This window comes from Lichtheimia ornata (genome assembly GCF_029851405.1).
Source record: "Lichtheimia ornata isolate CBS 291.66 chromosome Unknown scaffold00002, whole genome shotgun sequence".
Classification (NCBI taxonomy): Eukaryota; Fungi; Mucoromycota; class Mucoromycetes; order Mucorales; family Lichtheimiaceae; genus Lichtheimia; species Lichtheimia ornata.
This window is the reverse complement of record NW_026695322.1, coordinates 178,379-197,871: the sequence shown is the minus strand read 5'-3', so window position 1 is coordinate 197,871 and position 19,493 is coordinate 178,379. Positions and strand designations below refer to the sequence as shown.

The 19,493-nt window shown below is 44.4% G+C and overlaps 7 protein-coding genes across 7 annotated transcripts; 6 read left to right on the top strand and 1 right to left on the bottom strand.

Moving 5' to 3' along the window:
- Positions 1-52: 52 nt before the first annotated feature.
- Positions 53-3,340, top strand: O0I10_000562 (calcium/proton exchanger; the record flags this gene model as incomplete). Its single annotated transcript, XM_058480671.1, has 11 exons — positions 53-370; positions 436-853; positions 999-1,464; positions 1,540-1,709; positions 1,773-1,849; positions 1,905-2,060; positions 2,124-2,352; positions 2,411-2,754; positions 2,817-2,881; positions 2,959-3,075; positions 3,133-3,340. 11 exons carry the CDS (start codon positions 53-55, stop codon positions 3,338-3,340), a joined length of 2,568 nt encoding a protein of 855 aa, XP_058348235.1.
- A 236-nt stretch (positions 3,341-3,576) lies between these two features.
- O0I10_000561 (uncharacterized protein) lies at positions 3,577-4,739 on the top strand (the record flags this gene model as incomplete). The annotated part of the gene is made up of 2 exons (XM_058480670.1): positions 3,577-4,214; positions 4,274-4,739. 2 exons carry the CDS (start codon positions 3,577-3,579, stop codon positions 4,737-4,739), a joined length of 1,104 nt encoding a protein of 367 aa, XP_058348234.1.
- Positions 4,740-5,014: 275 nt separating this feature from the next.
- On the top strand, positions 5,015-6,450 carry O0I10_000560 (uncharacterized protein; the record flags this gene model as incomplete). Its single annotated transcript, XM_058480669.1, has 6 exons — positions 5,015-5,211; positions 5,274-5,373; positions 5,427-5,829; positions 5,893-6,163; positions 6,224-6,283; positions 6,345-6,450. 6 exons carry the CDS (start codon positions 5,015-5,017, stop codon positions 6,448-6,450), a joined length of 1,137 nt encoding a protein of 378 aa, XP_058348233.1.
- A 127-nt stretch (positions 6,451-6,577) lies between these two features.
- O0I10_000559 (uncharacterized protein) lies at positions 6,578-9,580 on the bottom strand (the record flags this gene model as incomplete). The annotated part of the gene is made up of 7 exons (XM_058480668.1): positions 6,578-7,394; positions 7,456-7,874; positions 7,979-8,101; positions 8,161-8,508; positions 8,567-8,906; positions 8,993-9,203; positions 9,409-9,580. The coding sequence occupies 7 exons, from the start codon at positions 9,578-9,580 to the stop codon at positions 6,578-6,580; spliced, it is 2,430 nt and encodes an 809-aa protein (XP_058348232.1).
- Positions 9,581-14,156: 4,576 nt separating this feature from the next.
- O0I10_000558 (uncharacterized protein) lies at positions 14,157-15,257 on the top strand (the record flags this gene model as incomplete). Its single annotated transcript, XM_058480667.1, has 1 exon — positions 14,157-15,257. One exon carries the CDS (start codon positions 14,157-14,159, stop codon positions 15,255-15,257), a length of 1,101 nt encoding a protein of 366 aa, XP_058348231.1.
- A 283-nt stretch (positions 15,258-15,540) lies between these two features.
- O0I10_000557 (uncharacterized protein) lies at positions 15,541-16,818 on the top strand (the record flags this gene model as incomplete). The annotated part of the gene is made up of 1 exon (XM_058480666.1): positions 15,541-16,818. The coding sequence occupies one exon, from the start codon at positions 15,541-15,543 to the stop codon at positions 16,816-16,818; it is 1,278 nt and encodes a 425-aa protein (XP_058348230.1).
- A 529-nt stretch (positions 16,819-17,347) lies between these two features.
- O0I10_000556 (uncharacterized protein) lies at positions 17,348-19,425 on the top strand (the record flags this gene model as incomplete). The annotated part of the gene is made up of 2 exons (XM_058480665.1): positions 17,348-19,298; positions 19,403-19,425. 2 exons carry the CDS (start codon positions 17,348-17,350, stop codon positions 19,423-19,425), a joined length of 1,974 nt encoding a protein of 657 aa, XP_058348229.1.
- Positions 19,426-19,493: the final 68 nt, after the last annotated feature.

Genomic DNA, 19,493 nt, shown 5'->3' with positions numbered 1-19,493 from the left:
AATTTTGAATCATCGCTGGTTTCACTCTTTCTTTCCCTCCCCCAACCCAACCATGGATGATAGGCGTGCTGCATCACCATCACAACAACAACAGCAGCAGCAGCACTATGGAGCCATCGAGCAACAACAAGAACAACAACCAGAGAATTCAGATCAGCGTGTGCATATTTCTCGTGCCGACAGCAACGATGACGATGATAAAGCGACTATGGGAACATCCAACAGCGATCCAACAGCTTGCACAGCAGCAGCTTCGTCTTCGGCACAGCTCAGGTCACGCAAACACAAAGGACGACACCATGAAAGTGACAATGACGACGATGCAGCTTCCATTGACAGCAGAGAAATGACACTCAAGGATAGACAAGAGGTAAGAAGAGGAGGATGCGGTAATGGGAGTTGTACAACGATCTCATGACACTCAATGTTGTATAGCAAATGAACAAACGGCATCCTTTTGGGTTGCCCATTTGGAAGCCTGCACTGTATAAAAAGTCGCGATCGGTGGTACGCAAGGCGAATAGTGCTCTTCATTCATCGCCATCATCGTCTCCTGAGTTGTTTCTCAATCCAGGCAACATCTTATGGGTGCTTATCTTTGGCTGGTGGCTAGCTCTTGTCATGCTGATTCTCTCGGTGCCCTTGATTCTTGTACCACCCGACGGCGGTGCTTACTCCCGTGTCATGCGTGAACTCGCCATCTACCTTTTATGGCCATTTGGTCGCTACGTTGAACACCATGGTGATGAAGTAACGCCACATGATCCAACAGCTGCTGCTGCTGCTGCTGCATCTTCCGAAGATGACGAGGAAACAGGTCTTTTGGATCGACCCACCACACCGAGAAAACAAAGTCTGGCAATGTCAATCTTAAAGAGCGGACCTGCAGGATGGATGTACTACCTTGTTTATTTTACCATTGTTGGCAAGTGTCTCTCTCTTTTCGTATCTATCTCCTTGCTCTTCCTCCTCCTTACACTAATGCTTCCTTACATTAGCACCTCTCATGTTTGTCGTATCTGCAATATGCTGGTTTTGTGTCATCACCATTCCAATGGCCAAGCTCAACTATATTCTCTTGAGACATTTACGGCGGCATCCACTTAGCCTTCGATTCAAATCAAGTCCCTCTGGTCAAGCATACATGACACAAACAGGACGCCCTGCTGTTATTCTTCTTTGCACCTACCAAGCTATTGGATGGCAATATTACAAGTATACCTATGATGGCATCAACATCATCTTCATCAATCTCATGCCCTTGGTATTCTTTGTTATCTTTGATGATTACGTGCTCAAACACTACCTTCCCGAGGATGCTTTCATCACCAAACCGCCTGTCGTTTTCACGCTTGCTCTCGCATCTGTTATTCCACTTTCATACTATATTGGCATGGGCATTTCTTCCGTCTCGGCGCAATCAAGTATGGGTATTGGCGCCTTTCTCAATGCATCATTTGGCAGGTATGTCTACAAATGAAAGGAGGAGGAGAGGCTATCTTGGAGACATGATCTAACAAAGGAGTCTTTTTTTCTCAGTATCATTGAGATCATCTTGTATGCAGTAGCGCTTATGGGTGGCAAGAGTGCGTTGGTGGAAGGTGCATTGATTGGAAGTGTCATGGCAGGTGTCCTGTTGATGCCAGGATGTTCAATGATTAGCGGTGGTGTCAAACGTAAACAGCAAAGATTCAATGCAAAGAGTGCAGGTATGTACACACGTGTTGGGTGCAAAAGAAAGCTGTGATAACTCACTGGTATTCGGGATAAAGAGGTGACTTCAACAATGCTTATTATGGCCATCATCGGAAGCCTTACGCCAACTTTATTCTATCAAATGTTCGGATCGGTAAGCATCACAGCATCGTTTTTGTGGTATGTTGTAATTGACATCTTGTTCCTAGTTTGAGCTTCGGTGCAGTGGATGCCCTGAAAACGCCGACGATGGCAACATTGCGTGCTCCAGGTGCTATTTCGATCAAATGAATCCAACCATCGATCCTGTTTATCAAAACAAAGTGAAACCTCTTATGTGGTTTTGTGCAGCGATATTGCCATCCGTGAGTACATGATTTTTTTGGTTGTTCTTTACTTGGCATAGTACACTAACCAAGCGTCTATAGGCTTATGTGATTGGCATTGTCTTTAGCCTGCGAACGCACGTGGATATGGTATGGAAAAAACACGACCAGAACGGCAACGCACACAACGTACCGCATCAGCAGCTGTCCTATTATCAAAAATTGATGCCTGGTCATATCATTTCGCATCTTATCCATCAGCAGCAGTCAACACCACCCCCACAACATCCCGGCCAACACCATGACACATTGGAGCACCGAGTTGGTAGTGGTGAGTGTGATTTACCTTTTATATGACGATATCTTGCTTACGCTTTTTTTTTTGAAAGATGGCAATGTACATGTACCCTATGTTGCCATGACAACCAGTCACCCCGAACACCATGGCATCGATTCTCAATCAGGAAGAAGGGGCGAGAATTTAGTTGTGGGATCTGCACCCGTGCCTGCATCAGCATTTATCCATGCGAGAGAGCCAGAGGAAGAAGCTGAGGAAGAGGAAGCGGCTGGACATGATTCCCCCAATTGGAGCAAAGGCAAGAGTTTCACTATTCTTTTTGGATGCACCCTGCTCTACTCGATTGTTGCCGAGATCTTGGTGGATACTGTTGATGAGGTCATGAAAAACCTGGCAGTGGATGAAAAGTTCCTTGGTCTAACCTTGTTTGCCTTGGTGAGTTCTTACTATACCATTGTCATTTATCTTTACGATGTCTAATGCTTCACAATGCATAGGTTCCTAATATTACTGAATTCATGAACGCCATTTCATTCGCCCTCTATGGTAACATTGTTCTCAGGTAAAGCTATTGCGTTTTTTTTGTGCCATGACTTTTACATCAAGAGGCTGACAAGAAGGCTATCATTGTGTATTTAGTATGGAGATCGGATCAGCATATGCATTGCAAGTGTGTTTATTACAAATCCCAGCCATGGTTGCGTTTTCATTATGGTACAATTGGGGAAAGGAAGAACTTGCACAATATACATTTAGGTAATGGTTTGTGAGGCTTAAAAGTGCTTCTGACGCTAAGAGATCATGTTCATGTAGTCTTATCTTCCCTCGTTGGGATGTCATTTGTGTGATCTTTTCGGTGTTTTTGCTCACTTATACCTATCAAGAAGGCAAATCCAACTACTTTAAGGGATCCATTCTCACCCTGAGTTACATAGTTCTGCTGGCCGGCTTTTATTTCACTCCATCCACCGATCAAGATAGTATAGCCATCAACATTGCACCACCAGCCAACAACGTTTAAAATAGTCATATTCACCCTCTTCCCTTGACCCCCGCGTACGTAACAAGTTCCCAAACATCCATTGTGTTGTATTCATAATACTAGTAGTCGATCATGTATGTATGTATTGGGCATGGTGTGTTGGGAAGATACAAAGAGAGCATGAGGTTAAGCTGAAATCCAAATAGATCAACGTGCACCCCTTTCGCTTGCTATCCAATGCTGTTGGTTCCACCGCTTCCTCTTTGTACTCGACAATGAGCAACGACGATGAGCGATTTCGTATGCAACTCGAGAAGCACTTTGCTTTGTATCGACTCAACCTACGCCTTCCATTGGTGTCACGCATTCGCCTAAATTGTTGGTACCGGATCGATCTATTGTTGGTCAACGAACTTGGACTTTTTCGACGTGCTGACATGGAGCCCAATGGACGTGTACGTGTCACATGTGAAATGGATGGAGGTCAAGGCACCATTGAGATACGCGAGAATGGCAATGGATTTGCAGCGTCAGGCAAAGGAGTAGTCGAATATCGTGTGACCCATATTGACAACAGCAGCAAGGCAACGCCTATGTATTTGACACTCTCGGTGAGCAGCGTTGAAAATGTCACGGGATTTCAACACGTGATGCCTTTGACGGTGGGTCCAATCATTGTTGATGCCGATGCTCCCCTTCACGAACCAAGCGATGCACTTGTTGAGGAATGGCCAGCCAATACAGAAATGGTGCATGACACTTTTCGAATCCTAAGCGATGTATGGATCAACGAATCATGGGATGCTGGGATACCGGGCAAGATATGGGACTCTGCTATTGTCATGCTGGCTTTCTTGGAAGGTCTTTACAAAAAACAAGGGAAATTGGGCCATGTGATTGATCTCAGTGCTGGGTAAGAAGAAGAGATATGCAACAACGAGGAGGATCATTATATTGACAAGTCATGCGTAGAACTGGTTTACTTGGACTGTACCTTGCAAGAAACAAGGCTGCTGATAAAGTTACTATCACTGAACTCGATGAAGCTCTTCCTCTTATCGAGCACAATGTCAACTTGAATGATCAACAAGGGAATGTGGAGATCAAATCTTTACTTTGGGGTGATACGGCGCAGGCAGCCGCTGTTGGAAAAGCTCACGTGATTGTGGCATCGGATGTGCTATACGAATCTGAATTTTTCACCGACCTGGCAAAGACACTTGAGGATTTATCGACTCGTGATACGTGTATTTATATTGGATACAAGCGTCGTGGATTAGATCAAGATGAGGAGGATCGTTTCTGGTCATTATGTCGGGATCACAACCTCTCCATCACCCTTTTGAATACGAGCGACCCAACCATGTTGCCTGATATTGCCAAGATCACCAATGTACAAATCTATCGTTTAGCCCCTTTATATTCTCCCGCTGTATAAATACAACATCATCCATTAAACACTGTTCATCTCTTTCATACAATATCAAGCGTACGAAGATCATGTTTTATGTCAAAGGAAATGCATTCTTATCATCGTTATCGCAACCATCTCCTGAACAAGCGAATTGTAATGCAAGAGTTGAGCGACAACAGCAGGATTATAATAATGGTCATCACATTCTTGCTGTTGGTAAATCAGCTACATGGTTCCCGCTTTGTCTTTTTGCTGCAATTGTACTTTCAATGTTTACCAGTATCTATCCCACGTTGGTAATGTCGATCGTTTTCCGAGCTCAGGCTTCAGCTATTTCCCCGGACGGCAAACCACTACCACCACCCGTAGGCAACAACAGCAATGACAACGTCCCACTTATCATTGATTGTCCTCGTTTGCCACCAAGGGAAGGTGCAAAATCAGTCCAAGATCTTCGACCTGATGATATTCGTTTAGTAATGGGTATTGGCGATAGGTACGTGAGAGCAATCCAAAAAAAGGATTAGTTGTATGTGTATGCCAACAAGTCGATGATAGTGTCATGGCTGGTTTTGGAGCCAAAGGTATTGTCAACAATCGTTTCATCAGCTTGAATACTCTCAAGGAGAACCGTGGTGTGTCATTTGCTATGGGTGGTGTAAGTCTTTTCAAAACATTGTCCCTTTTCAACCTCTCATCAATGATACATAGGATCCAGGTGCTATGACGGTACCAAACTTGATCCAATACTACTCGCCTAATTTACTTGGCTCCTCTGTGGGCGATCACATGATTTCGATTTGTTTTGGAGACGAGATTTGTCCAAAGGGCCAATATCGAGAATCCATTGACAAGATGAATGCAGCTCAGTCTGGTGCACGTAGCCTAAATTTGGACCATGAAATTGATTACCTACTTGAAAGGCTTGACGAGTTGTATCATGATCAACAAATCCAACCCACGGATTGGAAATTGCTCACTTTCTTTATCGGCTCTAATGACATTTGCCATTCATGCACCACACCAACGTCACTACCTATCCCTTTCGCTATAAACGCCGCTGATGCAATCGATCGTATCCGCAAAAGCATTCGAAACGTCTTGGTTCAAGTAGGCAAGTAAGACGAGGGATCATCATCACCATGTACAATGTACTTATTCCATGATGTTGTAATAGTGGGTGTCATGCGTGTCGATGAAATCTTTATTGAAACACAAGCATATCCAGAATACTGCCAGCCATTTCCACGCAGTAGCTTTGTCATGCATGATCATGAATGCGAATGTGCTCACTCGGAGGCGAACAGGACCATCATGAGAACGTTGACACCACAATACAACACGGCTCTTGAATCGATCGTATCTCGATATCCGTCCAATGATACCTTTGCCGTAGTATTCCAGCCGTTGAAAATGGATGTCTCTAGCTTTCCAATTCAAGTCATTAGGTATGTTATCTTGATATCTTTTTATTATGACGAGGTAATCACCCTTTCATACATGTCCAGTGATGTCGATTGCTTTCACCCATCCGTAGTTGGGCATAGCTGGTTTGCAAAGGAACTATGGTAAGTAGTAGTAGTCTATATATCTGCTTTTGACTCGTAATAGCAGGCTGATTATTTGTAGGCAGATGATGTTTCTACCAAGCCAACAAAAGCAAATGACTCTCAAGTTTAATGAAAATGCACCAATTTATTGTCCAACCGAAGCTGATAGATTTCGAGTTGACTGATTATGTATGATACAATAAAGCAAGACGAATCATTTATTACCATGGAATGATATTCCTGAAAAGGAGGGGGTGATAAACCTGTAATGTGTGTGGGTATATCTACAATGATTTGTAGTAGTAAAGTATATCATGACTTGTTGGATCGACCAACGGAAGAGAACAAATGGCCAAGGTGGGGTCGTTTAGATCGTGAAGAATCAGCCGACTTCTGTGTAGAAGTGCCATGGTTCACGTATAATTCCAAGCTGTTGCTTTTTCGATGACACATCTTGGGAGAGCGTCTCTGCTGTGATCGGACATGGACACTACCATCATAAACACCTGAATCCATACGCCATACTTTGATGCATCCTGTATCATTGGCCGAGACGATAATGTGCCCATTGGGAAAGTTGTAATTCTCCCTTAGCGTATTCCAATCCTCAATATCCAGCTCCTCGTCATCTTCTTCATCCGATGATAAATCTTGTGCACGTCGAAAAAGATGATCACCACCCGAAAAGGATCTTCGCATCAACGTCATCTCTTCATGTGTATGGGCCTTCCAACGTCGACGTCGTAATTCTTCAAGGGCCGGATCCAAAGGCGTGTGGTTGTATATAATGTCGTGATTTGATTTAGCAAGCGCTTGTCGTGTACGTGCAGGTGCAAACACAGCAACGGTTGTGATGTGTTGATGGGCTTCAAAAAAGTCGCTCTGAATACGCAACTTGTCTTGGTGTGCTCCTCGACGTTCACCTCCACGTTTCAGCCATGATGTCATACGTGGTGAAGTTGACATTTGCTGAGTACTCGGAACAAGGTGTTCATCGTTTGTATCAAATCGACTCAATGCAACTTCGGTGCTTGGCCACAGGTGAAAAGGCGAGTAGGTGACAGGTTGAGTGACCCAAATGTAGACATTGCCATCCTCTGATCCACATACAATATTTTGACCATCGTCGCTATGGATTAAATAAATTAGTATACACATCCTATTGCAGCAGCAATGATATAGACACCCACCTAAAAGATGACCTGATTTGCATGGAAAGGTTGTGTGGTCCTTTGTACTTGTACATGAGACTCTTATCCTTCATGTTGTAGAGCCGTGCCTGAGAATCGTTGCTGGTGATCAAAATCCTCTCATCTCCTGGGAGCGTTCCTGGCATTGGTTCAATTCCAGTGATCTTCCTGCTTTTCTTGGAGGTGCGTTTGCCGAAACGAATGTTGATCTGCGTGTTGTATTTGAGCCCTTGTGTTTCATAAAAGAAGCATTGCCCATTGTGTGTTCCAGCACAAGCCGTCTTGCCGTCAAGCGTAAATGCCACAGAGGTGATCATGCTGCCATTTTGCATCTCGTTCCAAAAGGCCACCTTCTTCTCGGGGACATTCCATAATCGCAATCGACTGTCAAGAGAACCTGATAAGAAGAAGCGATCATCCTATAAAATAAATAAACCATTTAGATCCATTGCCTACTACTACTACTACTACTACTACTACTACTACTACTACTACAAGGCTGCTGCATGAAAAAAAAACTTGCCTTTGGATGAAAAGATACGGCTGTAACCACGTCCAAATGTGGAAATACCCCGAGACATTCCTCCCTAGTGACATGCCATAATCGTACGGTCTTGTCCATAGATGCTGAAACAATAAAGTTGTTCTATTTGCAATAACAAGTGTCATTGTTTCATCTCCAAGCGCGTATACACACACACTTGCCTTTGACCAGCTGATGTCCAACACGTCCGCCAAATGGCCACGATATTCTCGGTAATGCACATCCTCAAAGACATCAATGGAGTTCTCACCATCCTGAGCCGTTTCATCAAGGACACGCCAAACATACACGTTACAGAATTGACCAGCTGATGCGAGGTATTTGCCATCCTTGCTAAACTTCATTGTCCAAGTAGCACCGTAAGGATTGTTCTGATAGGCTTGAGCATCATGAGAAGGACGTCTTGCACGATCTGAAGAAGAAGGTGGTGGAGGTCTCGGGAGGGTAGTGAGTGTTTGCGCCAAGAAAAAAGGTGGCCAATCCTGATTTGCCTTGTGCTTTGACTTGACCTATGTATTGTGACATCAGCTATGATAAAGTAGGTTACACAGCCACACATGCATTTACCTTGACTGGTATACCCTTATGTGGTAATAGGCTGGTGCCATCACGTTGGTTGCTTGACATACTGGGATGTGGTACAGCAGGTACGGATCGGTTGGAGTCGATGCTAGTGCGTGCAGGTGTGGATGATGATAAAGAAGACGAGGTAACTGTTTGATCGGTGTCGTCGGCAATCACTTCACCTTCATCAGGATCGTCGATGGTTTCTTGATGGTGTTGATGACCTTCTTCTTCTTCCTCGTCTTCATGTTGCTGTTGTTGTTCTTCCACTGGCTTTTTGCTCTTGCGAAGGCCAATTCGTTCGAGAAATCCCTTTTTGGTATGGCTACTCAGCTTCTTATCGCTTAACCCCATATCGACGTCGAGTGAGTGCTACCGTTTAAGACAAGAAGAAAAGCAAAGGATGCTCGTTTTTGGATCTGTCTTTACCCGTGATGATGCTTTTTATCTTGCTCTGAAGATTCATCCGCTAAGCTTAACTTGCTCTTTCGGCTCCTCAATGAACGTGTATCTTGTGTGTCGCATAATGAGCCCGCTTGTTGCTCAGCATCTGTCGTCGTTGTTGGCCATGGTGACCCATTCAATGCAGGCACGGCCAATGTTGCTTGATCATTCATTGTTCCTTGTTGACATGCAGGCTCTAAATGAGTTGAAATAAATATACAATGACCCAATGGTTGCGAGTGACAACAATGAACCCACATTCTCTACCCCCCTCTCTCTCTCTCCATCCTCCTCCTCCTATCCATTGAACCATTTCCTTCTCTTCAATCACTCTTTTTTTATCTTTCTTCTTTGTTGTTGTTGTCAAAGTCATGCTCGCAAAGAGTTGGAAACATACATACGATATTCGGGTGAAGGATCGGTTGGATTGTCGAGACAAGGCTGTTGCTTCATCATGCTTTCAGGATGGTTGAATGAAGGTCTCCTCTCCGGAGCAGCTATCGTGTCGTGATTGGTAGAGATTGTAAAGGTGTTGCTGTGGGCATCGTGTACATCATCGGAGGAATCGCCCATGACTGAAAAGGGAGAAAGGGACAAGCAATAAAGAGGCAGCGGGAAAAATGCCGCACTATCCAATTCAGCTGGGATAAAGAATGAGAAGTCCAATTTCTATCACGGGTATCCATGGCGACCATGCATGAATGCTTCTCTCACAACGACCGATACCGAATTTATTAGCATGCCCATCATTGTATAAGATCCAAGGAATGATTGTCTGCAATTGACGATGATAGTAAAGCGATCATGTGCTGTTGGTCAAAGAACACCGCGTGCTGTGCAACCATTCTCACGTGATTTCAAGTCATTTCTCTTGTGCCTCCATACCTTGTCGCACCGTTATGCATTCATAGAGAATTCGTATAAGCATCATAGCATCATAGATAAACTTTAGAATAGCCATGGATGTTCCTTCCTTTTGAGATAACATGGACGCATACATAAAAGAAAGACACTGATGGATCCTTAAACATCACCTTCAAATCGTCTCCTATATGTATTATAACCATACATGGTCAAAGCTGGTATCAAGGATAGAATTTGAGTAGTAAAGTACTATATTTGCTTATATTTAAATTGGGTAGCGAGTCATTTATAACAAAGATGAAGCTATACGCTAGAATGTGTCCGGATGTCATCAACACCATCATCCTGCTGCAAGGGCCGAAAAACCGGTTAATATCGTGGTTTAGCCCACAACGTTGGATCCTTATTTGTACTCTATGTTCCCATAGCAGATTGTGCTTGCACGGTGATGTTCAAGATACTATACTGTAGAGAAAAAATCAAGGCCAACGATTAAACTTCATGTTGTCACTCCATAAGCTGCCACTATACCTGATAAGCAAACAAGAGATCCGATGTCTCCTTGAAGTCAACGAAATCTTTTGGACCCTTGGGTGACCTTAGTATGCCAACTTTCTTCCCAAATACACCTGACCATGCCTACAGGGCTAAGTTAGTTCTCATTGCTCTCATACTTTTCCTTCTTTCATCAACTCACCAACCCAGACCATGACTACATGATCGAAATTTTGGCTGAGTTTAGCACTTGTAGATGGCCGAGAATCGCGCCATTGGTACGTAAGTTCTTGTACTGTTGTTCAAGAGCCAAGCTGCTCAATTCAATATCCTTAGAACCGGATTTGATGAGCAAGTCGACCTTTCGTCCAGGCAAAGTCCCCGTGGTATTCTCTCCGTAGACGATCTCATTGTATTGCCGCACCGATTGGGTGCAGCCACTGGTATGTTCCCCGCTATTCGAAAGAAATCAAAGGAAAAGTCAATAGCCAATACTCTGTTGCCAGCTTCTTTTATGATTACTTACTCAACAAGCTTGATTGGAGCCCACCGAAAGATTTGCTTATCAAGGCAATGCGACGGGTGGTAGGTGTGGCAATAACTGTTGTGGTAGCTGCATGTGTGTCAATAGGACAATCACCACCTTGGGAGTTGGGGGTAATTTCTCTTCTGCCGCACCATCATGTCAAGTGCACCATGACAATTTCAGCACCCGACGTAGACCATGGCACCGAAACCAACTTTTGCAGATGCTTCACGGAGAGATAGCTATATCGAAAGTAACAAGGTGGCATGTATGAGTGGCGACTCATCAAGCAACATGACCAGGCTTTACCTCATTACACGAATACAATATCGCAATACAACGACAATGAGAGTAGGATAAAAATAAAGCACTATGAAAGGCCACAAATATCAGTGTTTGTTCACAAAGTCTGCAAGAAATGGGATACGTACAAAACCTTGGAAACTTGACCTTGTAAGCAATCGAAAATAACGGAGGGAAGAGATGTGGGGAAGTATGATGGGCGTCGACAACATCCTTTTTATTGTGTATTGTGGGCGTGAGTATTGTTGTCTGTTGGGGATGATGCATTGATAAATTGATGCATGAGCTGATAAAGTGGTGAACGTGAAACTTGCACACATAGTGCTGTTGGCCAAGCCGAGCACATTGCTCTGTTAAAGAACCCACGTTTGATTGTAAAGTTTGGAGATACAGGCACCTTTATGTTTTACTTGTGCTGTAAGCGTGATGGAGTTGCTTTTTCCTAGTGGATGGTGTCGGCTGCATTAACGGAAAGATGAAGAGCTGAGTGAAACGGCACGTGGTGGTGTAACAGACACATCCTTGACAGGTTGCTACACAAATGAATGATGACGATGATTGCCTTTTGTGAAGGTACGTAAGTAAACAGCATCCAATAATGAAGGTGTGTCAAGGTATGCATCACATTTGCATGGAGAAGAAAGTCGAGCTGCATAAACCAAATTGTATATGTAAAAAGATACATATACATACTGAATGAGTCACTCATCCTGAAACTCAATGGAGAGATTCCTTCACTTTTTTTCTTCTCAAGCTCATCTCACTTCCCACTCCTCCTTATTGTATCACAAAAGCCATGTACTTCTTGCATGACCGATAACCGGGCCACCTTTATTATTCCGTCTTCGAAGCAATAGTATGTAATCCACAAGCTAGCAACCTCCAACAAGCGTGTAATAATTAAACAATGCTTTATTTCATCTAGCTATCTTGCTATGTACTGTACATTGCCACCACCATTGTCGTAGTCGTCCTCCGTCATCATTCCTACTCGTACTCGTCACCAGTCGTCAATCTCATCCGTCACACCAAGCATCCAAAAATACACAAGTTGAAAAGAATGGGATCTTGCAGGCTTCTTTTTGAATCTCGTTGTCGTCATCATTGTCATTGTTGTAGATGGGGTGATCGTCGTAATCGTCATTGTTGTGAATGTGGTAATCATCGTAATTGTCGTCTCTATAAATAAGAAAGCAAGCAAGTTAGACCATATGATGCCAGGAATGATGACGATTTGGTGTACCGCTAGGCGATCCTCTCCAAGGAAGAAAGCAAATCAGAAGGAATTCACAAACCAAATCACCACCATACGAGCAACGTCGGTCGATCCCTTGTTCTTGAGAAGGCACTGCACGAATCACGCAAGGCCAGTTCGATCCATGGCAAGGAAGGACATCACTTACGTAGAGTCCAGGCTCATCATTGTCCTCATTCATCCTCTCCAAAGAAAGAATGATCCCCAATACTTCCAATCATTTCCCACCTCATGAAAAGAAATCCTCAAGGGAAAGAACGAGCCTATCACGACAAGAGCGTGTTGGTTAAACACATTCACAAGCTGTTGCAAATCCCCTTTTACCTCAACACGGTAACCATCATGCTCTTCCAACAACCCATTGTCATCTACCCATCAACTCAAACGCAGGCCTATAGAGCCCTGGACGCGTTCCAAGAAGCTTTTCCAGCAGACTTGGCTAGTGCAGAGCGACGCAGCGACCACTTGATACAGGCTGGGATTTGAACCCAAAGAGATGATGATGATGCCCCAAGTTGCATTGCCTGACCAAAGAAACCTATTCAATTCATTATTAGCACACACGCACAATAAACGTCCTTTTCATTGTTTGTTTCATTGTACTTGCCTTTTCCATATGCACAAAGACCCGTTGTTGTTGGTTACTGGAAACCGAAAACCATGGTGTAGTGTAGTTGAGCCGAAACTGAACGCCAAATCAGCCAACGTCTTGAAACCAAAGTTGCCCCCTATATAAGCTAACACGTCAATGGAACCAGTTTGGCTGCAACATTGGACTCTGAATGTACCTGTTGACACCAAGCGTAGACCGGGAATAGTAACGAACAAAAGGAAGCAACGATATCGCCATGGCAACAAGCAACCACCCACCACACTCCATTCCTCGGCATTTGGACACACTCACTCCCTGACAATGCAGGTTCAGAACTATACTAATGCCTCACAAACAACAAGATCACTCTTTGATAACACATTACCTTGATCGGGATGTCGTGAATGGAATAAAAGCAGAGGAGTGAGAAAGAGAAGAGAAGCGTTGTCTCAAGTCGTGGAGCTACCGTCCCCAAGTTTAAATCCCCCTACTGCTATTACACTGAGGCCACTCAATGACCCCACACACACACCATCCACCCATCGTCATCATCACCCTCACAATAGACAATGGGTACACGTAAATAAAAGAAATGATCCTCACGTATAGCAAAAGAGTGTGTATGTGTCATTTTACACTTTACATGATAATGATGATCCAACAACACCCATTGCCTTACTACCAGGTTAGCTCAAATCAAGGAAGTTAAATGCTGGGCATGCTGGGCTAGAGCAGGACAATCGATCGTATGCATTGGATTGGACAACAAAGGCGAATGGGAGGAATGGGCTATTAGCTGGCAGGTTACAAATAACTTACCAATTTAATCTTTCTCATAATTGATGATACTTCTGTGTTTGAGCGTTGCTCAGTCAAATCCCCTCGGATCAAGAAAGTTGAATGATGGAAATGATGGGCTGGAGCAGGACAATCGTTCACGTGCATTGGATTGGGCAACAGAGGTGAATGGGAGGACTAGGTTATCAGCTGGCATTTTGAACCATCCTAAATAGTGTACAAGAATCATGCATCGCCTGTGCTGATGACTCAAGTTACACAAACACGCCCTCTGCATCTTTGGCTCTATTGTCGTCATACTACTTGACAATGAGAGATGGCTCTTCCCGCCAAAAGTCAGAAACAACAGGGGCACAAGCCACCCCCAGACAAACCTCGCTCTTATTCCTCCCTTTTCAATGAACCAGAGGTAGCTCGACTGTATGAACGAACCCCGGCCAACACGAGAACCGTATGGCGTCGCGCAGAACACCCCAGCTCACTATTTTACGACTTATCCCAAGTCAAAGTAACAGACGCACAATTTCGCACGGCTCTCAGTGAGTCCCCACTCAAAGAAGTCATCCATGGTGCTGTCATCCATCGCACCCGTAAACATGTCATTGCCGAAGTTGCCTTCAACGATGCCAAAGTACGTGGTCACTACATGCATCTACCAGTAACGCTTGCCGATGAAACAAAAGTTTTTGGTACACTTCCAATCCCCGAAGACTGGGATGTTATCAGGATCAACCTCTCGAACATACCGCTATATAACCGACTCCATTTGACAGAAGCTCTCATTGCCGCTTTGAAACCTTTTGGACAAATACTAGAACTTGGCTTATATCTTGAACAGCATCTTTTCACAGGAAAAGGCTATGTGTACCTCAATGTCAATCCCGACTCCAATGACTACAAACATTATTCAAGTGTACCACCACTACAGCCAACTCATACAATATCAGTCTCCCGTAAAGACGGATCCTATCCCGCCCGCATATATGCAACATGGTCCAAAATGCCACTTCATTGCCGTTATTGCCATAATCCAGGACACACACGTATTCAATGCTCATACCGACCTCAGCCAAGATGTTATCACTGTCAAGAAATCGGACACCTCCGTAAAGACTGCACAATTCGCCATGGACCTCAACCAACAACCGACAAAACTGCAAGCCCCGATTATACAACACAAGAAACGCCGATTAAAAGAAAACGAGTACCAACATCACCATCACCTTCGCCTACACCATTCAGCTTCACCCCGCCAATTAAAAACGACACCTCTCAACCCCGCCTAAAAGACAAGCCTCATGATCCACATACTGACATTGCTATTGACCCTGACATCCCGCACCGCAATCTCGACAATATGGACACATCCGCTACCCCAACCTCACGTGACCCGCCCACCGATGATATGGTGACCTAGTCTTTTGGGTTCTTGTAACCCATCTTTGCCTTGTCTTCCCTTCTCTCTCTTGTTTGGTCTTCGTGACCTACCCTTAGATCTTTATACTTTGTCTCCCCTCACTACTGGTTTTAAGACCCAACTTGTTAGCATTTATTTTGGGGTATGATATCCCCTCAATAAACAACCATTACAATACAAAAAAAAAATACTACTTGACAATGAGAGGGTCTTCCCGCTAAATTTCACTTTTTCGGATTCGGACCAATCACATTTCACTCAACCCTACACCAACACCCTTACCATGGCAACAGGTCAACTTCCTCCCCCAGGACGCAGGTCTTGGGCCAATGTTGTCCGCAATAAAAGCATCACTCTCTTTGAAGAGCAAGGTTATGAAGAGGCTCGACGTGCGCGTCAGGCAGAAACAATCCTCACTAGAGCTTTGAATCCTAATGCCGTAATCTTCGACTTTGGCACCAACCTCCCATCTAAGGCTATCGCCTATCAGACGATCAAACAACTAGGCACTATCCTCGGAGCAAGAACCATCTCACGTTCACGCAACCCACGTTCATTGTTAATTGAGACACGTTTCGAAGACGATAACGCAAGAGACAAAGCTTTAACGGATGGTGTCACCTATGATGGCGTCACTTATCGTGCTACACGTGCATTGTCAGCTGATGCAGAAATTACCAAGGTCAACTTTTCTCACCTACCATTTCTTGCACAAGATGTCATCGAGCAAGTATTGAAAAACGCCATGAGTGCCTATGGTCGTGTCTGCCAAATCCGCCTATACGTTGAACCTGAATCTGAAACCTTCGAAGGAGAGGCTACCGTCATTTTGGACACATCCACACCTTCGGGTGCCATGTTGTCGGATGATAAGCCCTACTATAGACCACTCACCCGCCTTATCCCCATTGAGGTTTGGGATGATGTGTTCCCTGCCTCATGGAAAAACGCACCTCCTCTTTGCCGTTATTGCAACACTCAAGGTCATCGCAAGATGGAATGCCCCAAACTTCAAGAACTCACTTGCTTCCACTGCCACCAAAAAGGCCATTTTCGTCGACATTGTCCTGTTGTATACCGTGAACGCCAAGCTGCCATGGTGGATTCATTGACCGATTCTCAGCTTCTTGACACGTACCCAACCACAGCGTCAGCTGTAGATGATGATCATGATTCGGAGATGACTACTACAGCACCTTCATCCATCATCGATGATAATAGATCCAATTCAACCAATGATCAGCATACTGATACAGCTTCTCAACCCGATGTTGAAGATCAACATAAGAAGAGCACCAATGTCACCAAAGACTCTAGCAATCCAACTACCGACAACGCCGACAATCGAATGATCATTGACACCACACCTCAACATGACAACGACCATAGAATGAATGACAACAACGACCCTATTATCGACCACGATCAGCATCAGCACACGCCAACACCTAAGAAACCAAAACTTGATACAGCATCCAGCACACGTGTCACACGCAACATGAGCCAACAACGTTTACAACAATCCGCTGGGGAATCACCTGACCCACAGCATCACCAATAATATGATAAATAATAATACAGCACGACTCGCCTCTTTGAATGTTCGCTCGCTATTCAAAGAGGCACAATCTCAATTTGTTCGACACCTACGATCACAGCATCTCAACATTGATTTACTCGCTCTACAGGAAGTATCCCAAACGCATGCTCCAACACTTACTAACCAAGACATCTCTCACTTACACCGCCTTTTTCCCAATTCCTCTTCTTGCTTCACTAAACATTGTGCCCTTATTTGCCTCAACCCCTCCTTCACACTTTCCAATACCTATGTGACACTTGACCAACGTTGTATTGTATCCACCATTTGTATGTCACATGGGGCTTTGTGTCGTATTGTGGTCCTTTATGCATTCGCTGAAAGGGATCGACGACCAGAGTTTTTCTCCTCCCTCCTTGATTTACCCTGTTTTACAGATCTTTCCGAACCGTGCTTTGTCATAGGCGATTTCAACACCCATCTTCACACCAAGTTGCATTCAAGACTCAGACCATGGGGCCAATTTCTGTTGGAGCATTTTCACAATTGCATGTATCCAGAGATCAATGGTATGCTTTCTCCTCCTACAGCAGCACCTACATACCATCGGGGCAATCTCCATACCACTGTGGACTACGTCTTTTGCACCCATCACCTCCACTCCATGATTTCTAATGCTCAGCAATGGCACATGTCACGTGCTTGGACTGACCATGAGATGCTGACAGTGGATTTTCGAATACACAGCATGGACACCGGCCCTGGCTGTTGGCGTTTTAACCCACTGCTGTTGGGCCAACCTCCATTTGATCTATTGTTACAGGATACAGTGAAGGAGTACTTTACACACTTGGATGATGAGCTCATTGAAATGGATCCACAAGCATGCTGGGACAACCTCAAAGCGGTTTTAAAGGAAACAGCTATTGATTATAGCTTCCGCCACCGCCATACCACCAAACAACACTTTCGTACTTTACAACGTCGTCGACATGTTATCATACAACAACATGGTACTCGAGACCCACGACTGCCACCTCTTGAAAAAGAAATTGCCAACATTCAAGAACGTGTTACGAAACAATTGTTGTTACGAACAGCAACCCGATGGCACGAGGAAGGGGAACGAAACAACAAGTACTTTTTCAAAGTGTTGAAACAACGACAGGCCGCCACCACCATCCACCATCTCCGTGACCCACACACTGGTGAACTTTTCACCACCATGGGTGGGATAATGCAACATGCTCGTCACTATTACAAGGATCTTTATACCCCTACCGAGATTGACCAGGCCGCTGTTGATAAGATGTTATCTTCTATTCCTTCTTCAGTGCAAGTGACAGAAACACAAGGAGACAATCTCATGCGACCATTTTCTTGGGACGAGCTTGTTCGAGTCATTGAACACGCACCTTTGGGTAAAAGCCCTGGGATGGATGGTTTACCTTTTGAATTACTCAAACACATGCAAACGTGGGAACCGGTGATCCAGCTGCTACTCTTAGTGATGAATCAAGCACTTCTTCACAACTTGTATCCTCGTTCGTGGTTGTCAACTCGCATGGTTTTGTTGTTTAAGAAAGGAGACCCACGTCTTTTGGCCAACTGGCGCCCATTGTCATTGATTAATTCGGATGCGAAACTATTTACCAAATTGTTGGCGAACCGGTTACAACCCATCATGCATCGCTTAATCAACCCTTTTCAGACTGGCTTTTTGGCCAAACGACTTATCTCAGACAATGGTTGGGTGGTACAAAACCTCATGCATCATGTTCGGCGTTTCTCTCCATCATCTCCATCAGTGGGTGTGTTACTTGACCAAGAAAAAGCTTATGACAGAGTACATTCGGATTATCTTCGGCAGGTAATGACAAGGTTTGGATTCCCTACTCAATTCATTGATTCCCTCCTCCACCTCTTCTTCTCCACCTCTATCTCCCTATCCATTAATGGATGGCTATCTTCTCCCGTGTCTCAACTTCGTGGATTACGTCAAGGTGATCCTATCTCTCCCCTTCTATTTAACCTTGCCTTTGAACCCCTTATCCGCACCCTTATGTCCGACCCCTTATTATTAGGATCACCTTTGACTAATCCAAGCATGACCAAATGGAATCACCGTATCCATTTTCGTACTAACTTGTATACACCACACATTCCACCAATCAAAGTATTGGCGTATGCTGATGACTTGTTGGTATTCCTTCGTACACCCACCGAATGGCAATATCTATTACAACATCTTACGACATACAAATTGGCGTCCAATGGCAAAGTTAACCTCAACAAGACCGTGGTTTTCCCACTTTCAGGTGAACCTAATCCCTCATGGCAACACATGTTACACACGATTAATGCCCAATGGCATGATCGTACTTCTCCAACGGCTTTGACATACCTGGGATACCCCCTCTATCACCATGATCAACATTTGGATAGCTTTTTGAGCAGCCTTTACACCAAGCTTGAGACTCACGTACACCTACTACAACAACGTACGCTCTCAATTCTTGGGAAAGCTACGGTGGCTAACTCCCTGCTTTTATCTCGGCTGTGGCATGTACTACGGGTTTGTGTCGTCCCTAAACCATGGATTCAGAAGTGTCAAACACTGATTCGTAAGTATGTGTGCAATTTTTTTCCATATCCGAGTTGGTCAACTTGTTGTTTACCACGCTCACAAGGTGGTT